We start from the raw sequence: 13407 nt of genomic DNA, 5'->3' as shown, positions 1-13407 counted from the left end.
TGGTTGTATTTTACCAGTTAAGACTGTAATATGGGTGTATGTATTATACCAGTTAACTCTATAATACGGGTGTTTGTATTATAGACTTTAAGTCTAAAATACAAACAATTCTTAAGCTTTAATGTAATTCTTACTTTTGACAAGTTTTTTTGGAGGCAGCTGAGGTATCATTCTGTATGGAAATCTGTGTAACAACATTTCATGTAGAACTACAAAGTCATTGTATCTTCTCTGGACAACAGAATTAAATCTCTGAAGAAAACAAAAGAAAATCATTACTTTATGTGCACAAGTATTAAAAGGACAAAATCATTTTAAGGAAATGTTTAAATTGTAATATATGTTTAGTGACTGCTTAATTCTGAATAACTCGGTAAAACAAAGATTGACTGATTCCTTAGTTATTTGAAAATAAAAAAGATAAAATATAAATATTATATTTCTGTTAATCAAGTGAAACTTACCATGTTTAAATGGAAGAAAACTATGTAGCAATTCTTATTTCAACATCAGAAAATTTATTACAGGTGCAAAAAATGGAAAATAACATGTTTAAAAAACAAATGATTTAGGTTCAAACAACAAAGAATCCTTTTTCCAGCCATTGTTACAACTATGTAGTTGATTTAAATCAGTTGTTCATCGTGTAACAGTTTCAAATAACAAAGAATCCTTATTCTAGCCATTGTTACAACTATGTAGTTGATTACTGTTACATGATGCCAATGTGTAATGACTTACTGAAGTAGGCAGAAAACTATCAACAGTTTATATTACTATTATTAAGACTTACTTTGTGAAGAAAAATGAAACTGTAAAAAGGAACTATTTTCTAGGGCACACCTGATATACAACTAACTCCTGTAACAGCAGTATCTATACTCTTGAGTATTTTCTTAAGACTGATCCTGACCTGACTAGATACTTCATATTCTACATGTTTCAAGATGAGTCCCTTCTTTTTGGGTATCAGAGTAACTTTGATTATGTCCCTAGAACAGACTTCTCGGTAGGACATGCTTAGTCTTGTAGGGTTTTTCTCTCTTCTTAGTCGAACACTCAAAGCCTTCAAATCAGACAAGTCTCCCAGGGAAGGCCGAGGGAGTTCTGGTCGACAAACATTTTAATAAGCAATTACACGTCTGTCTAACTATTGAAAAGCTTTTGTTTTAATTTCTGGTTGATTATAAAGTGTAAGTGGCTTATAAAAGCCATTATCAAGTTTTTATTTGAACTTTAATACATGGTTAGAACTATTTATAATTGATAATTATATTATTAGACATTAATCTACACCAATCTGGTGAGATTTTTTTCTATTTCTTTTACTAAAATTTACTTTGATGCATACATAAAATTATGATTCATCAATTTAATATCATCACACTACCTTGGCAACCAAAGTTCTGGAGCACGACATCATTGACTGGCTTTCCTTGTTGACTTACAGCAATTAAAGCTAAGGCTTTGTAAACCCCTGAGCGAGTTAGGTAACCATGATGACAATCCACCAGTTCCCATATCTATTGTGGAAATATAAATTTTTGCAACACTTTAGTTTCCATCAAGAAAACATTAGCCATTTAATTAAAGTAACCCAATAGGCACAATAAAAATGTTAAATACCTCTCCCGTGTAATTTGCTTTTATTTCTTACTTTAATATCTTAAATTATTTTACATATCTTAATTAAGTTTTTACATCTTTTTTATTTTAAGTAATCTCATTCTTGTTACTTTGTTAGGGTCAAAGTCATACTTCACTAGCACTTTGGATACAGAAGTTTCCTCACAATAATGTGTGTTTTAAATAAATTTCCTAACTTTTAGCTCTCTCTCATTATTTCTTTGTATATAGTGTTGGTTTTATGCTAAACTTTTTGAATAATTTTAAAGATTTTTGTATAAAGGTTCTTCTTGTGTTGCCTTCTTGATATGACTATTTTTGCTACATCCAGTAAGACCAAAGCAAGAATTGGAATATTCTTTAAGAGAAACTGTTAAAATACAGAAATGAACTGACAAGTAAGAACTAATACATTTCTCTTAAAGTCATTTTTGTGAAGCTGAAAACCAACAAGACTTGGGGAATTATACCCGTGTAAGTGTTTCCTTTGGAAGACTAGACTTCATCAGAAGTTTGATGAACATGTCTTGGTCCAGTTGTGTTTGCTGGTCTGGACATAAAATGTCATAAATGTCCCTGTAGAAATGTGGGACTGAACCTGGAAAAAAAAAAAGCCAAATAATAACACAGTCATTAAACACAATGAAAACTTCTCATAATAAAGTTTAAATAGCAAATGAATAAATACTTCATTTCATTAAGTTTCTAAAAAGCAATTACTTACCAGAAGTTAGGTCTGCTGCCATTGTTTTATCCTTTTTTGGTAACATACAATAGTCCTATTAAAGAACAAGATAATAATATTTGAATTTTAACTCAAAAAACCTACACCAATTTTGTTAATGTTTCTCAATTTATTTTGTAATAAAATTACTGTTAAATTTTGTCAAAAGTACAAAATAAGATTTGAATATATCTTTATATTTTAAAAAGAAATATTATAAATATAAAACATATTTGTAAATCCCATAGTTTATACTTTAGAAATAAATATTATAAATGTAAAACACATCTGTAACTCCCTAGGTTTACCTATAGAGGTTTATGAAAGAAATCAACTGACTGAAATCTTTACTTTTTTTTTTAGAAATACTATAAAGTTACTATCAGAATCAAACACAGACACTCACAAAGTGAAAACATGTTTCAATATGAACCCAGCCATTAGTGAAAGATTAACACTCTAAAATATTATGCAATCATCATTTATACAGAACCTCTTAGGAGCGGCAACAGATTTGATTATTTACAAAAATAAAAAGCCTCGAGTTCAATAAGAATAAATATGAAATTACAACAGAGTGCTAGACTGAGACTTAACGTAGAAGATTGAGTACTAGTTTGAAACTGCAAGTAAAACATACTGTTACAGGCTGTTTTTAATTTAGACATTTGAATTTCTTGGCTAGATTTTTATGTTGCACAAATAGTTAGCTTTAATGACTAGAGCTTCAGAAAGTGTAAAACTATTTGAACAACATGAGTTAAACTACAATTAACTGATTTTGTGAGTCTGTTACACTGGTGAATTGATTATTGTATTAGTGAGTTTGCTAGTCTGTTATTTCACTTTTGTGAATTTTGAGTTTTTATTTCAACAAAGTACTAGAGATACCAGAATGTGAGAAAATTATCAAGTGAAATTGTTGTGTTTAGATGCTACCTATAATGCATATCAGCAAATGTTATTTAAGATAATTTGTAAAAACTGTAGTTGAAGAAATAACTTGCTTTTTTTGTCATTAAGCAGAATGTATTTTATATTATTCTTTTTTTACCAAATAATCCAAAACAACAGAAACCAGTACAACATTTTTGTTATATGATGGCTTAGCTGTCTGAGACTGGAAGTAGAACATATGTCAACTGAAAGCTAATTGAGACAAAAAAGTATAAAAGTAAAATATATGATTACCGAAAGGTGGTCTGAGTCTAAAAGTAAAATATATGATTACTGAAAGCTAGTCCGAGTCTAAAAGTAAAATATATGATTACCGAAAGGTGGTCTGAGTCTAAAAGTAAAATATATGATTACTGAAAGCTAGTCCAAGTCTAACAGTAAAATATATGATTACTGAAAGCTAGTCTTATGGTTAAGAACAAGATTAAAGTAAACCTAAAATAATTGAACTATTAAATCCATTTATGTGCAATTAACGTGAAACATTTGTGCAAAACTTTCTAGTAAGTAGTGTGTTTTTACAAAAAATATAACTGTTTGAAACACTAGAGGTTTTAAGAAAGTTCCAGACAAAATATACACAGTAATATCAAATCACGTACTGAAACCCGGCAGAGCTGTAAAATCCAATTATACTGCTCCTAATAATGTTGGCCAACAAAGATATTATTTAAATGGCTCAACAGTATTAGCACACACTAATTTTTACTTCAAATTAAATTATTTTGCCTTGTAGCACTTATCTGTTTCCGTCATATACTTTATTAAAATTGATATTTAATGTAATGTAGTAGTTTGAGTTACTAAAATAAATGCCTTACTAATAAACATCAGTGGGTTAACCTTTCATAGAGCACTCACCTGGTATGTGAAATGTCTCTTTCAAGTCCAGAATGAGATACACTAAGATGTCACCTATAATATAATCCAGGCTTCTATTAATTAGAAACAAATATGTAAAACAAGTTTATTACTTTTCTAGAAACTTGCCTAGCTTGATTATCATGCCAAGTATAAGTGAAAACTGGAATTATTTCTTAATTTATTCATCAGTTTCATTTAGCCTTCTCTCTTTATTTTATTTTTGAATTGTATTGAATAATCTAAAGTTACTGCTTTTATAAACTTACTTGCTTTAAATTCTAACTGTTAACAAACTGGCTGTCTCTGTATTTGGCTCGTTTTATGTATCCTAAGTCTCACAAATCAAATTACATTACCACAAAAATTAAAATATGCATTATTAATATGTTGTACTTGTTTGTACTATGGTACATTTATATTACTAGTAGTAGTACTATAGTATATTATAAGTATTAGTACGATTCTGTCTGCTGCAGTGCAAATTAAATGTGTTAAATTTAAAATGCAGGTAACAAATGAGAAATATCAATTATCGCTGTCCCTAGGCTTATGTAACCTTAATAGACATATGACTCGGAAAGTTTAATGTTTTTGCAAATTACAAGTATTCAGCGATTTACTTACACTTTGATATCCTCCTATTGATATTATTTAGTAGTAATAGCATAATAAGGAACTTGAAAACACGCCCACCAATACATATAACTGCCATCTGTCGATAGAAATGAGAATGCATGTATTTACGAAAATTAATTGTACTTGAGATAATTTGTAAGAGGGGTAAAAAAGAGAAAAGGTAAGTAAGGTATATATATATTTTCAATGAAATGTAAGCTAGCAGATATAATTTGACTACTATATGCATGTTTTTGTTGTTGTTTTGTACACAAAACAGTGAACCTATATTCAGAGAGAAATTAAGAGTTAATGCTACTAATTTATTATTTTAAATTACTTAGCAGAAAAGCTGATTAAAATCATAAAAATAAATGTGATCATAATCTATCATTCCATGGCTATTGATGAGGAGTGGAATTTTTAGAAACTGATATATCTCAGAGGTAAAAGATGAATCAAATGACAGATTAATGCTAGGTTGAGTGTGTGATCAGTTAGGTGGATTATTTTATCTTTCTTTTTTCGTGTTGTTCATATCCTATTGATTTAGCATTATTCCAATTTATAATATAGTATTCTTCTCTGGCACGGCGGACTGTTGCAGACAAATCAAGAATACCAAATCCTGTTTGTCAATTATATTCGTGAATTCTAACTTGTGTTGGCCGTTTTGTGTCCCTAATTAACGGAAATCAAGAAACACGATAGTGTGTCATGCGGCCATAACAACCTGCAGGACACACTGTGTGTTATTAACAGGAGTGATAGTTTAGTGATTTTCCACCTTCTGTAGCTCGGATAGTGTTAATCCAAACTATTACGTATTTTTCGTGGATATGCTCTACTGGAACCTTAATTCACAAACCAAATTTCAAGGCAATCCATTAAGAAATACACAAGATATAAAATATACAATTTTGATTGAATTTTTTTTTTCTATTTTTTCTTCTTCGCACCGAAAATACGGAAATTTTATTTAATAGAAAAACATACTTAACTTTCATGGATTTTGTTTTTCAAATTTGGTACACTGATAGACCTTTACAACCAACAATTAGGTGTAAAATTTGGTCTAAATATAATCTAGATGTGCAAAATGATTTGACAAAGATTTTTGCACACACCTACGCAAAAAGTCACGTGAGCTATTGGTCTAATGTTTTTACAACAGCTTCACCTAAGAGTAAAAGCACACCGTTTTTAGTTTTTGTCATTCGGATTAAATACGACTGATTTAGAGCAGCAAAACTATAGGGTGAAAAACGTGCAGATACATACACAAGGTTGGTTAGGCCAAGCAAACTGGGTTATCAGTTTATAGCTCAAGTTTTCAAAACAATCATATGAGTGAACGGTTATTATTCATTTTCAAATTTTAAGCACAGATTTGCTAAATATTATTAAATTTTCCAAATTAAAGAGTGTTTAGCGTCACGTGATATTAGCTAAGCAATTAATGTAAATTATGATGCTTGATACGGCTTTATTGAATGCATGCGTGGGATGACAAGAAACTATTAATCGAGATTCCATGTCGTTACTATAAAGGAAGTTATTAACACTGTTTCAGAGAGAAAAACTACCACCATATATTTAAAGAATCTGGTTGGTTCTCTAAAGTAAAGGTCTGTTCCAAATAATAGGGTTGCGATCCTAAAGATAATATTGGTTACTATCGAGTGTCACTTTCTTACTTGATGCCCCAAGTTGAACAAAAAACGCGCCTGGCTAACTAATGAATGAATATTTGCTGTAAAAGTATTATCAATGCTATAAGTGTAAATACTAGTTTGGCCGCCAAATTTGATTTCATTCCTTTAAGTCGCACGTTCAATCCTTTTTTTTTTTTTTCACACCTAAGGTGTTTTTGATTAACAGAGGATGCTATAAATGGAGTTTTTTGTCTCCATTGGGTTTTTTTAGTGGTTTGGTGTGTAATAATTGCGATCTTATTGTGGATTCTGAATGTTATTCTGACTTTATTAGTCCTAAAGTTGATGATATCATTAAGAATGTTGTGTGTGAATCTGGTTTGCCAAAATTCATGATAGAAAAGACAGGACGTTCACTTAAATCACATGTATTGCGCACGACATTTAACCCCAGATTATAACCACAAAAACAACTGTATCGCATGTATCCTAGGGCTTCTGAAGAAATGTATGGGAAAAGATTTAGTTACTGTACCTCTTGTGAAATTTGTGACAAAACGAGAGCTGAAACAAACATCCCAATACAGGGTTACGCTGGTTTAACTTCAGCGCTTAAATGGCTTCGAAAAGGTTGTGTTGGTAGCGAAGAAGTTAGAAAATCTAGAGGGTGGAAATCTCGACTTTCCAAAATCAACATAATAATAGTTGAAAAGTTTTTTGGTGTACAAAACTTGAAGATAGCTTTTATATGTTGAACAACTCGACTTTCAAGATCTACATGTGCCAATGTTTCCGCTTATTAACGTTATATTTTAAGATGTGTGCAAGAACTCAGCTAACAGATGTTTTCGCATATAAAAACTATCTTCATAATAATAGTCCTAAGACCTGCGCAGAAGTTTTTGTTTGGTAGGTTTGAACAAAATATTCATAGCCGTTTATTCTGTAGGCTTGTGAAACAAGAATAAAATAAATAATTATATTATGAAAAACAAATCGAAGAATTTTGTTTAACAATCAGAAAAACAATTTTTTTTGTTGTTGCTATTATCAATGTTTTAGCAGCCTTAGCTATTGATATAGAAAGTATTGAATGATGTTTCAAAAATGAGTCTGCTTTGTAAGATGGTTTTTGCCCGTATCTCTTATTATATATTTTGTGAAGTTCCTGGGCGATCCCTATTATGAACCACTATCGTGGTTCATGATTATCTGCGTGGCAAAAAGGAAAATGAAATATACTACTTACCTTTAAAATTAAATGATCCAACTTGTTTCACCTGGTAGTACTATTAGCAAACATTAAAAATTGACTTGCTTTTCTTTTAATTCATCAAGTTTGTCATTATCACATTCAAAGTTTAAAATGACCCACTGAGTTCTTTTAGAAATTAACGTTATGTACTAACGATGTAGCTTTACTATGATACAGTACATATCCTAGAGCACGAAAATAACTTTTTTTAAATTCCTCTTTTTGTATACAAATTAAGCAATTTTGTTATAATAATAATGTTATACTATTTTAAAACTCGGGTTTTGATTTTTAAAAATCTGTCAGATTCTTCAAAAATTATAGTGCGCTGCATTATGAATCAACTTTATCAGGTTAATTAGGGCAGTTTAATAAAGAAGTAGTACTCCCACGCACTACAAGCTCACACTTTTTACATAACTATGCAAACAGTGCTTAAGTTGAGGCGGAACGAACCTGAACGCCGTTTCGGTTGTTAACTTTTTTTTTTTTATCAAATCGTTCCTATTGTTAAACTACCCAAGCAGATTTGTGTAGCATGGGACTGCTGTTCACAAATTGGATAACAAACCTGCCCTTCCACTTGTTACTTTTTTACAACTCATACAATGGCCACTCTATGACAAGACTTCTAAACAGATCGTTCATATACTTCCGGAGCAACTTCCTAAAAATGAATTATTACATTCACTTGATCAGTATATCATACATGACGATCACGAGCCTAAATACCTCTTCCTACTAAAAGTAAAGCAATCAGCCACCTAATGCTAGACTTACTTAACATATCATTTGTGTAGTATACATGTTATATATTAAAAATTATATTTATATCAACATATACTACAGAATGTGTCGTGATATAAAAGACTGTTTAGTACAAGTATTATTTATTTTGTGAGTTAATATTTCACGATTGTTTAGTTGTTGTTTTTTCATAATAAGAAGTTAAAAGTAGACGATTATTAGAAGTTGTGTCGGTAAGTAATTGATGTCGAGGCTACGGAGATTTCTAGAACGCCTTAGTGAGGGATATAAAAAGCAGCGACCAGAGAGCCTAAAGTAAAGCCGAGTGAAAGAGAGTTTAGGTCAGAGAAAGATTAGAGAACGTATAGTTAACTGTGTTAGAAGTGAATAGTCTAACGTTTGATAGGTTAAACTGAGATTAACAGTTTTCTGACATTTTAAGAGAATAATTTGTCTTGGCAAAGGGTGTTCTAAAGCAATTGAACCTGCTTGTGTGGATTTTGACAAAAAAGGATAAACAACTTTTAAATATATTAAACTGAAGGGCTAAGGTTAGAATACTAAAAATGAGAACTTTCAGACTCAAATTTCAGGAATTTTAATATCATAACAACCCAAATATTTGGCACTCCAACATTAATTATTATATTAAAAAGTTTGTTTAACCTGAGAGTTAATTAATATTCTACTTCTATAAAATTCTTAATGGTGCAGTAAAAACGTTTTATGTTTCCAAAACCAGTCAGAAGACTGTGTATAGTGTAGAACAATTAAGCACTCAGCCAGATTACAACTGTAACCTTTTTTTTTTACTTCCAAAGTACAGCCCCATACTTATATACAAATATACCAATAGATGTAATTCTTATCTAGTAGAACAAGTCTCTTTCTTTAAAAAAATACCAGAACTTTTAATGTTAGCAACCTAACCCCCTTATTAATGAAAGGATATTTATCTCAACATTCATCCTTGTGGCAAGATCATGTCTCCTTTTCATGAAGTATCAAACATTTTATTTTATTTACAGCTTTTCTTAAAGCAATCAAAAAGTTTTTAAATCTGAGTAAACTGTTGTCTGTAAAATACATGTAATGATATTATTATAGTTTTTACAATAAAAATTCCAAAGTTAGTCTACTTTTTAAACAACATTGTAAAAAACAATCCTCCATACTCAAATTGTTCATTGTTGTTTTGTATAAAATAGAAAACCACCTTTCTAAAGGTAATGCTTAGTGTACATCTTCACTACAAGCTAAAGGCTGGTAATATTTTATTTGTATTTTTGAGTGTGTCTCAATACTGATAGAACTTCAAAAAGAAAGGTGATATTAAACCTAATTTCTCTGAGAACATTTTATACTTGTACTATTCAAATTTTCAGACCTATTCTATAATCAATTACATTATCAACTTTACTGAAATTAGTGAAGACCCAAAAACTTCATTTTCATTTGAGAGAAAATTACAGATTTCCTAAGGTTAGGTTTTTCTTGAGCACCATTGGAAGACAAACCATTTTCTTACATTTATATACATATATTCACTAACAACCCTTACTGCATCTAATAAACATTCCTTTTTTTTTCAGACTTATCACTAAGATAACATGCTGGTTTACTTAAGTACAAAAGATAATAATAGTAACATCAGTTAACAAGCATATAAGAATGAATTAATCTTTGAAAACATTACCTACTTGAGTCAATAAAATTTGGAAAGCCAGTTCTAATACTAGTCCTCTGTTACTTAATTATGTTACTAGATTGTTACACAAAAAGTACAGCCCACATGCACAATGTAAGATTAGTTAATGGAATGACCTTATGTAGTTTATTATAGTGTACATAGCAAGCTACAGCCAATATGTACTTGTACACAAACTAAGCTAGGATTGGTTAATTGAATGAATCTATGTAGTTTATTATAGTGTACATAGCAAGCTACAGCCAATATGTACTTGTACACAAACTAAGCTAGGATTGGCTAATTGGCTGTAGCTTGCTATGTACACTATAATAAACTACATAGATTCATTCCAATATGTACTTGTACACAAACTAAGCTAGGATTGGTTAATGGAATGAATTTATGTAGTTTATTATAGTGTACATAGCAAGCTACAGCCAATATGTACTTGTACACAAACTAAGCTACAGATTGGGTAATGGAATGAATCTATGTAGTTTATTGATGTGTACATAGCAAGCTACAGCCAATATGTACTTGTACCCAAACTAAGCTAGGATTGGGTAATGGAATGAATCTATGTAGTTTATTATAGTGTACATAGCAAGCTACAGCCAATATGTACTTGTACACAAACTAAGCTAGGATTGGCTAATTGAATGAATCTATGTAGTTTATTATAGTGTACATAGCAAGCTACAGCCAATATGTACTTGTACACAAACTAAGCTAGGATTGGTTAATTGAATGAATCTATGTAGTTTATTGATGTGTTATATAATCAACTATGGTGTAAATGCTACTGTCACCAAGTTGTGCTAGGATTGAACTAATGGACTGATGTAGCGTATGTAAAGTAAATCAAGGCTTCTACATACTTATCAACAAGTTGTGGCTTAAGGCAATGTTCAGGAGTGTTGTACAATAAACTACAGCAAATATAAACTTATCCAATATCCATGCTTCTTATGTAGTCTTCTTTTGAGTGAACATATTGACTGAAACAATCTAGTAACAGTTTTGTTTGTAATACTATACAAAATCACCCACTACAACCCACACTAATATTTTGTGCTTTTTCTACATACATTAATTTTTAAGAGCATTTTGCAATATTGCACAGTTGATTATTCGTTGAATGTTGCAATAACAATTGGTTTTAGGATAATGTAGTTCTTAAGAGACACTGAATGGTTCACAAGCTCTAAAAAAATTTTCCTCTTTCCTAGTAAACATCTACATACATATTCTGCCTGCAGAATATTACATCCACATCTCTAAGTAATGCAGAAGGGAAAAGTAATACATTTCATCACTTGAACAACACAAGTTTCTAAACAAAATCATATTTTTATCTTTTCTGTTATAAAAAAACATGTCTGATGTTGTAAAATACACTGAACTTTTGGTATGGGATGTTTTAAAATAAACATCCACAATTAGATATTGTATTATTAATATACAATTATTTTCTCTGTATCTTTTACAGTGGTATTATCACTTTAGCAGAAAGAAAATTCCATCCGAGGATCAGCTGTCCAGCAATACCGATTTGTTGTTTATCTTCAGCCAATAACAAACAACTCCTGCTATCCAACTGCAGTTTATGGTCAGATGTCAGATCATAATAGTCTGTTATTCATTTGGTTTCTTCTCAGAATATTATCTTCAGCCAAAAACAAACGTGTTGCTCAGGATCAGCAGTAACTTAATAATACCTTTTTTTTATATAACTCAAACAAATTTCCCAGAACAAGTTTCAGATTATATAAAACCTGTATGCAATGTTCTAAGCAGTTTGGGAAAGGTGCCAGTATACACATATTTGGGTAGTGGGTGGGGTGTAGATTGGTGTCTAATCTGATATGAAACATATTCACACTATAGTTACAGACGATAAAGCCACATGTATTTTCATGTGAAACAAAAGTATTGTGGGTAAGGTTTTATGCAACATACACTGCCCATATCTGACTTTATTTTAGATCCTTCTCAGAATGAGCACTTAGACCATAAGAATGTGGTATATGACATTAAAAACAAAGCTATTTACCATGATTATACTTAATACCAGCTATACATAAGATGCTGCTTTTTATTATCAGCCATCTTACTATAAGAATCTTGTGTCAAGCATCTGTTAAAAACACATGCTAAAAACAACCAGCTTTGCTTCAGACTCACAACACAACAATTCAGTATCTAACTACAACAAAAAATAACAAGCTTTTCCTCAGGCTCAGAATCAGAACACAACAATTCAGTATCTAACTACAACAAAAACAACCAGCTTTGCCTCAGACTCAGCAATCAGAACATAACAATTCACTATCTAACTTCAAAAAAGAACAACCAGCTTTTCCTCAAACTCAGCAATCAGAACACAGTTCATTATCTAACAACAACAAAAATCAACCAGTTTTTCCTCAGCCTCAGCAATCACAACACAACAATTCAGTATCTAACTACAACAAAAACAACCACTTTTGCCTCAGACTCAGCAATCAAAGCCAACAATTCTGTATCTAACTTCAAAAAAAGAACAACCAGTTTTTCCTCAGCCTCAGCAATCACAACACAACAATTCTGTATCTAACTTCAACAAAAAACAACCAGCTTTGCCTCAGACTCAGAACACAACAATTCTGTATTTAACTTCAACAAAAAATAACAAGCTTTTCCTCAGGTTCAGAATCAGAACACAACAATTCAGTATCTAACTACAACAAAAACAACCAGCTTTGCCTCAGACTCATCAATCAGAACATAACAATTCAGTATCTAACTTCAAAAAAGAACAACCAGCTTTTCCTCAGACTCAGCAATCAGAACACAATTCAGTATCTAACTTCAAAAAAAGAACAACCAGCTTTTCCTCAGACTCAGCAATCAGAATACAATTCAGTATCTAACTTCAAAAAAAAAGAACAACCAGTTTTTCCTCAGGCTCAGCAATCAGAACACAATTCAGTATCTAACTTTAAAAAAAGAACAACCAGTTTTTCCTCAGGCTCAGCAATCAGAACACAACACTTCAGTATCTACCTACAACAAAGCTCAACCAGCTTTGCCTCAGACTCAGCAATCAGAACACAATTCAGTATCTAACTTCAAAAAAAGAACAACCAGCTTTTCCTCAGACTCAGCAATCAGAACACAATTCAGTATCTAACTTCAAAAAAAGAACAACCAGCTTTTCCTCAGACTCAGCAATCAGAACACAATTCAGTATCTAACTTCAAAAAAAGAACAACCAGCTTTTCCTCAGACTCAG

General features: G+C 31.1%; 1 protein-coding gene and 1 long non-coding RNA gene across 8 annotated transcripts in view; both read right to left on the bottom strand.

Annotated features, from left to right (window-relative positions):
- LOC106473006 (sorting nexin-8-like) overlaps nt 1-4869 on the bottom strand; it is a 21129-nt gene extending 16260 nt beyond the window's left edge. For all 7 annotated transcript variants that reach the window (XR_002613570.1, XR_002613571.1, XM_022401509.1 and 4 more), the window contains exons 1-7: nt 4796-4869; nt 4169-4222; nt 2351-2405; nt 2097-2224; nt 1391-1523; nt 914-1107; nt 135-252 (exon numbers count right to left, since the gene is read on the bottom strand). Coding sequence is in view for 5 of the 7 variants with exons in the window: in XM_022401509.1 (XP_022257217.1) it covers nt 135-252; nt 914-1107; nt 1391-1523; nt 2097-2224; nt 2351-2396 (619 nt within the window). In the remaining 2 variants the exon portion in view is untranslated. The remainder of the gene's footprint in view (nt 1-134; nt 253-913; nt 1108-1390; nt 1524-2096; nt 2225-2350; nt 2406-4168; nt 4223-4795) is intronic.
- Nucleotides 4870-10705: 5836 nt separating this feature from the next.
- LOC111089287 overlaps nt 10706-13407 on the bottom strand; it is a 5502-nt gene continuing 2800 nt past the window's right edge. The window contains exon 2 of the long non-coding RNA XR_002613569.1: nt 10706-13369. This is a non-coding gene — a long non-coding RNA (uncharacterized LOC111089287). The remainder of the gene's footprint in view (nt 13370-13407) is intronic.

Source organism: Limulus polyphemus, unplaced genomic scaffold, assembly GCF_000517525.1.
Source record: "Limulus polyphemus unplaced genomic scaffold, Limulus_polyphemus-2.1.2 Scaffold5804, whole genome shotgun sequence".
Classification (NCBI taxonomy): Eukaryota; Metazoa; Arthropoda; class Merostomata; order Xiphosura; family Limulidae; genus Limulus; species Limulus polyphemus.
The sequence above is the reverse complement of the archived record's forward strand: the minus strand, read 5'-3'. Positions and strand labels throughout refer to the sequence as shown.